This window comes from Acanthochromis polyacanthus, chromosome 9 (assembly GCF_021347895.1).
Source record: "Acanthochromis polyacanthus isolate Apoly-LR-REF ecotype Palm Island chromosome 9, KAUST_Apoly_ChrSc, whole genome shotgun sequence".
NCBI classification, from domain to species: domain Eukaryota; kingdom Metazoa; phylum Chordata; class Actinopteri; family Pomacentridae; genus Acanthochromis; species Acanthochromis polyacanthus.
Window position 1 is genome coordinate 38069508 of NC_067121.1, and position 7155 is coordinate 38076662.

At 38.2% G+C, this 7155-nt stretch overlaps 1 protein-coding gene across 2 annotated transcripts; it reads left to right on the forward strand.

The window, feature by feature from the left end:
• The first annotated feature begins 459 nt into the window (after positions 1-459).
• dusp12 (dual specificity phosphatase 12) lies at positions 460-6520 on the forward strand. 2 transcript variants are annotated; one of them, XM_051953629.1, is made up of 8 exons: positions 460-633; positions 2492-2770; positions 2895-3008; positions 3197-3315; positions 3409-3496; positions 3814-3905; positions 4829-4908; positions 5173-6520. In XM_051953629.1, the coding sequence occupies exons 2-8, from the start codon at positions 2508-2510 to the stop codon at positions 5314-5316; spliced, it is 900 nt and encodes a 299-aa protein (XP_051809589.1). In that variant the 5' UTR covers positions 460-633; positions 2492-2507; the 3' UTR covers positions 5317-6520. The 2 variants fall into 2 exon arrangements, with proteins under 2 accessions (XP_051809589.1, XP_022056591.1); XM_022200899.2 differs by having other exon boundaries at positions 462-633; positions 2506-2770.
• The last annotated feature ends 635 nt before the right edge of the window (positions 6521-7155 follow it).

Here is a 7155-nt window from a genome sequence, read left to right on the forward strand (position 1 = left end):
AATAAATAAAAATGTATAAATATAAAGGTTAATTTTGTCTTTGCTTTTCCCTTTTCCTTTTTTTCCTTTTGTTTTTATAAGCGAAGGCAAAATGGAAAAAGCAATGACAAATATTTACACATCTATTTCCTTATTTTTAACAGATTTTTTTATTTATTCTTTTATTTATTCCTCTTTACATTTACAAATGTATTTCCTTGTTTTTAACAGATTTTTAAAAAATGTATTCTTTTGATTTTTCCTCCTTGTATTTACACATTTATTTCCTTATTTTTAGCAGGTTAATTCGTTTATTTTTGATTTATTTATTTCTCTTTATATTTACACATTTATTTCCATATTTTTAAACAGATTTTTCTTTTATTATGGCACTTCTGTGATTTCATAGTATGATGGCAAATACCGTCATCACTGAACAACTTCCTGCTATTAAATATGAAGCCGGAACTGAAGAGACTTCGTCTGTGTTTCTGGCCGGAAAGTTTAAAAGACGAACCAAACACCACTACACGTTTATTTTCTGTTTTATTCTGTTTAGTTGAACTCAGCTGTTTGTTAAAACGTTACGGACTTAAAGCGGTTTGAAACAGAACAGATTCACCTGAAGGACGGAACCAAAAGAGACGCTGTCAGGTGAGTCTGTCGGACTGTTGACGTGGAGACACTGTTAATGTGGCAGTTCAAAGACGTGACATTTATTCTCTCCTATTCAATTATTTAGTTAGCTTTTTAAAGGTAGTTTATAAAGAAAGTATTTCAAAATAAAATAAAAGTACATTTTAATACGAATGACAGGAATACAAGATACTGGAGCCGCTTTTTTAAATGTCTAAAAGCCACTGAGAATATTTTGTGTTTTCTTTTTATTCTTTCATTTCAGTCTCTAACAAATAAATTGCCGTAATAAAAAATTGGAATTTATTATGAACAAGAAAAAAAATGAAATTAAACTAATTCAATTAAATTGTGTCCCTTAACCTTCTGGTTCTTGCTAAAGAAAAAAAGAAGAGAAAAATAGCATAAAAATACAAAACTATCTATTTCAGTGGGTTAGAGACATTAAAAGCACAACAATACACGTCAACATGAGCCTTCTGCAGTGTCATACTTCTTTCTTCTTTTACTTATTTGTTGTTTGGGACGCAAAAATATGAGCTGTAGCACATTTTCACTCAATAAAAGTGGTGTTTAAAAGCCTCAAAAGTTGGTGAAATGTCGACTAAGGGCTGCATTTTCTGCAGAAAATATAGATACATCCACATATTCACACTTACAAGAACTTTCTGAGACTCCATTGACATCCCTGTTTGAAAATGTTGTTTTTCATGTTTTTCTATTTTCAGCGATCAGTAATTGAACATCTGGCCTCAGGTAGAGTCATTTAATCATTTATCCATCTGTGATAGTTATATATTCAACACTTCAAATGGTTTTTGAGCTCAAACATTATTTTGGGAGGCAAAGTACAGAAATTCCCAGCCAAATATATATATATATTTACAGAACTTCGTTTTGGTCAGTTCTTTGTGACACTCTGAAGAAGGCAGTAGCTGACATTTGTTGTTGTGTTTTTAATGTCTCTATCCCACTGACAGAAAGACGTTTTACTTTTCAAACTGATCTTGAGTGCCCGGATCTGGACTTTTATCCCATTTTTTAGTAATGACTGTTCTCCCTTCCTTCATTATTGCTCCATTTATTTCCTTCCATGAGCATCAGTGGTTTCAGACTCCAGCTCCTGTCACTTTAGTCTTTTAGTATTAAACACGAGTCAGTGATGCATGTCTGTGTGTTTTTATTTCTTTCACACATTTGCATTTGTTAATCTAAATTTGATAATCCGTCAGACCGATAATTGTTTTATGGCTCATTTAAGGGTGTCATAACTACAGAAGTGAAACTTCCACAGGCATGAATTTGGTGATGACACAGAAACAACAAAATAGTTTCCAGCAGATCCAATTAACTGAATGACTCCAACAGAGGCTGTTTTTTTTTTTTTTATTACTGGTCCTTAAAAATGGAGAAAAGTGCAACATTTTCAAATGAGGTTGGTATTGGGACCCCAAAAAGTGCACATAAGATATAGATATAGATATATATACACTGGAAATATTCAGACACCCCATGCATTTGTGAAATATTGCAGTAAGAATCACTCTAAGGTCTTCAAATGCAAAAAATTCATGATAATATTTGAGATTGTGTAAAATTTTAAAGGTTTCCGAACTTTTTTCCACCACCATCTGTCTGTCTGTCTGTCTGTCTAAAACTTCAGTCTTTGGTTGACTTTTCAGCAGCTTTATTGACATATTTGAAAGGTGAAATTACAAAAGTTCACAGGTCTGAAAACATCTATAATTCTAAATAAATATTTTGTGGAGCTTTGCTTGGTTCCACAAAGACAAGTAAGTTAACTGTGAACAACATCTGAGACGGTGCAGCGACATATTTCTGTGTGATTTCTTCCACACTGACTCGTAATCACCAGCCGTTTGTCTGCAGCGATGCTCCTGGTGGATCCCGGTCTCTTCATCGGCACTGCAGCCGACCTCAACGACATCCAGGCCTTAAGGAACGCTGGCGTCTCTCACGTCCTGTCGGTGGACTCTGCAGATCCTGGACCTCTGCTGCCTGCTGATGGAGGATTCTGCAGGAAGTGGATCAACGTTTTGGACGAAGCGACGTCTGACCTGCTGAGTCACATGGACGACTGCTTCCTGTTCCTTCAGGAGGCTGTGGATGGAGGCCGGGCGGCTCTGGTTCACTGGTGAGAGTCAGAGGTCACCAGTACGCTAATGTTTATCGAATTAATGTATAAATTGATTTTCATTGTCATTAAATTGAATCTACATATGGATCAGAGTTTGTATAGAAGTGTGTGTGTTTGTTAGTCAGGCTGGTCGGAGTCGCAGTGCTGCCATGGTAACGGCTTATCTGATGAAGAAACACCAGCTGGGCTTCACTGAGGCTTATAACAGACTGAAGAGTGTCAAACAGGACATACAGTAAGTTTGTCAGTTTATGGTTTGTGTGCATCGTCTGTCAGAGATCAGAATTCAGTCTCTCCATGGACAGATAACAATGACAACAATAATAATATTAATAATAAACACCAGACTGTAATTTGTCCTGGGAGGTGTTGTTACATGTTTTTCATATACCTGCGTATAATAAAGTGTTTATTTTGTTTCAGGGTCAACAGAGGCTTTGAGGAGCAGCTCTGTCTCTATGAGGAGATGCAGTGTAAAGTAGATTCATCCAGTCCTCTGTACAAACAGTACAGGCTGACCAAGATCACTGAGAAATATCCCGGTAAACACACACACTCACGCACCGAAAGTCCAGGATTGTAGATGAATATTTGTGCTCATTAATTTATGTTTGTGGTAATTTTTCCGTGTCCAGAGCTGCAGCAGGTTCCCAGGGAGGTGTTTGCCGTCGACCCGGCCCAGTCCAGCTCCTCTGAAGTGTCCTACAGGTGCAGGAAGTGCAGGTGAGAGGAGGAGGAGGAGGAGTTACTGCAGTGGCTGAAAGCTCCAGACTGCATCGGTCTTTGATTCAAAACTGTTGAGGTTAAATTTGGGATTTGGGCCGACTAGATTCAGATTGACTGACCACACAAACCTCTGCTCTTATTCTGGATGGATGGATGGATGGATGGATGGATGGATGGATGGATGGATGGATGGATGGATAATTAATCCTGAGGGAAATTCAAGCCTCAAGTCTTATGGCATCTTGTTGTTCCATCCATACTTTTTCAGACAGGAGAATCTGACGTAGCGTTCACTTTAACCTTCTCCTCTGCAGACGGACTCTGTTCCGTGACTCCAGTGTTCTCAGTCATCCAGTAGGAGACGGAGCTTCAGCCTTCAGTCACAAAAAGTCCACTAACCTCACTGGTAAGTCAGACCATAAATACTGGCTTTACAAACACTGTTCAGGTAATGTTCAGATAATAGTTTTAAGGGATGTCCTGACCCAAGGATTAGATTCAGTTCAGTTCAGTTTTATTTATATAGCATTAACACACAGCATATAACCATAACTGTGGCCAATCAAGGCAATTTTTAACTGATCAGTATTGGAAAGAACCTTGATGCTTTGTTTACATCCACTGTCAACCTGGTCTGTACATCTGAATAATTTACTTAATATGATACCTAATCACAGCAAATAGTTGATTAATTGATGATACAAATACATCATTTTTCTCTATGGGATGTGTGCTGGTATTGCTGGCAAACCTGCAGTCACATGATACTAAAACATGTATTATATGAGCTCCTGGAATGAAGGAACAATTTCCTGATTGATTCTTGCTTGAACTAACATGTGGACTGGCTGGAAGTCACTAATTGTCACAAAAGACTTTGCCATGCTGCCCCTTTGCCAGCTGAACTCTCCTCTGGTTGATATAAACAGTAAGCGGCTCCACCTGGTGGCATAACACGGTACTACAGCTAATCTATAGTACTTCAAGTGTGTGTTACACAGGAAAAAAGTCACGGGTTTGGGCACATATTAAACAAACTAAATCCTTAATAGTTTCAGAAAGATCAAGAAGACATCTCTAAGAACGTTGTCTCCATACCAGAGGAAAGTTAGAACCATTGATTAAAATACTACTTTTTTTTTGCAAAGCAGCGTGCCTTACCATGGTAAAGCTAAAGTATTGAGTTCACATGTTTTTAATTGTCATCACTTTTTTTCTTCTTACTTTTTTTGTGCTGAAAATGTTTTTTTCCTGAGGGTTTTAATGTCTTCTGTTATAATAATCACATACATTGAAAGTGTAGCTTCCTAACGATGTGTCGTTGTTTAGGAGACGTCCAGTGTACGTCGTACTTCATAGAGCCGGTCCAGTGGATGGAACAAGCCTTACTGGGAGTGATGGATGGACAGGTAACACACATTTAACTTCACCCTTCACTCGTCACTTCAAAGTCTGACTTTTAGCATCATGTACAAAGACAAATTCAAGGTTTTTGAAAGAACTGAATTGTAATGTATCAGTCCAGACGGTCTGTGAAGGTTATTTATGCTTCTAATGGTGCTTTTTTTTTTTTAATGTGCCAATGGTACTGCATTGGTTGTCTGTGAGTTTCCCTTTACCAAAGCTGAGTGTTTGCTAATTTGTCCATTGTGTGTCTTTGTGTTTGTGTGTAGCTGTTGTGTCCTAAGTGCAGCTCTAAGCTCGGCTCGTTCAGCTGGTGTGGAGATCAGTGCTCATGCGGCCGCTGGGTGACTCCCGCCTTCCAGCTGCATCGAAACAGAGTCGACGAGATCCGACAGCTGAACATACAGAAGTAGCACAACATAAACACACAGCAACGGGTCCTGCAGGCTGCAACAAGGATGACACACAAACACACAGTCAAAACTCATGAGCTGTAATCAAGTGATCCGATTCAGAAATAGTGACTTGAAATCTGAACTTTTTTAATATGTATCAGACACAGCAATAAAATCACCTCATTACAATGTAAATGTTCTGCAGGAAAGCCTTCTGGAAGTCACATGGATGTTACACAGCAATACTTCCCACCACAATAAAAGCTCCAAACTCCAGTGTCAATCTGACTGAGCACCTGTTGGATGGACTCGACCAAACCAGTCAACTGCCAACGTCTAATTATCACAAACCACAGGTCAGAGGTGTTTAACGTGCATTTTCCAGTGGTGTCCAACATGCCGCCCTCAAAGTGTAAAAATTACAGAGAAGACATTAGCTGCAATTTGTAAATTTGTAAAACGAGGGTTTTGAAATAATTTCTCGACAATGACGAGTTGTTTTGATCATAAAGTAAAATACTAGATTGTTCTTTCATAGTTTGGTGTCTCATTTTTGGAATATTTTGTCTCGTTTTTGTTTTTTCTCTGACTTTTTTCGTTTGTCTCATGTTTCTGTCATTTTGTGTTTCGCTTTATTTGTCGTTTTGCGTATCATTTTGCCTCGCATCTGTTTGTTTTGTCATTTTGTTTCTCGCCTTTGTTATTTCTGGTCTCATTTGTGTAATTTTTTCTCTCATTTTTGCCGCTTTGTAACTTTTTTTGTCTCTATTTTGTTACATGTCCTTTGTCTCATTTTTTTGTTGTTTTGTTTCTCGTTTTTGTAATATTTTGTCTTGCTTTTGTTGTTTTTTGTCTTTTTTGTTGTCTCGATCATAAAGTCACACTACATCATTCAGTTCCAGATACCTGTTTTTGTTGAAGTTGAACTTATAATTCTTCAGAAATTTCAGGTTGTTCATAATATTTTGTAAAAAGATAATTCCTTAAATGTGAACATTTTCAGAATGAGTATTTTTGCACTAAAAGAAAAACACTGGAGTTGTGGTTATTTATCGGTTATTGTGCTGTGATTTTACTGGTCACTGGAGATCAGATTGGGCTGAGTGTGGAACCTGAACTAAGATGAGTTTAACAATCCTGCTCTAGAAGAACCTACACGTCATTATTTAGGTGGTTTTAATGTTGTGGCTGATCTGTAAATAAAAGAATCATTTGAGACGTATTTCTGTTTGACTGACTGCCTCCGTGTTGCACATCGGCACAAAGGTGAAATAAAAATCTCTTCCAGATGATGTAACCGCCCCCCAAATCCAAAATCAGCCGTCGGCGTACATTCTTGTCTCTCTTCAGGATCGAGCGCTGGTAATTTGTTCCTCCCTCCCGTCTTTAAAACCGCTTCCAGCAGAAAGCTCCTTCCACCTGCCGCTGCGTTGTGGTTTAAATCCAGACCGAAGGAACCGACGCAGAGATCACAGTGAGGAAGGTCAGGCGATTTATCGGCTCTGGAGTATGAAGCTGAAAACGCTCTGCTCGGTCGTAACTCAGATGACGTAATGCTTTCTTTAACCGCAGTCCAGATAAACGCAGTGGAACGTGTCAGTCAGGATGATGGATGGGAGGAGAGAATTTCCACTAATTCCATGAATCTGCAGCTTTTCTTCCCTCCAGTTCACTGAGATCCGCTGTATTGCTTTGGTGGGTGGAAAGACGGAGCTTTTAGCAGATTTAAAAAGGAAATTAAATGCAGAAGAAACAAAATATAGTTGCATTTTTTTTAACTTATTTGACTGAAATAATAAGATTGTCATTCCAGTGAGCCGAATAAAAAGAGAAAAGCTGTAAAGACACTTCAGATTA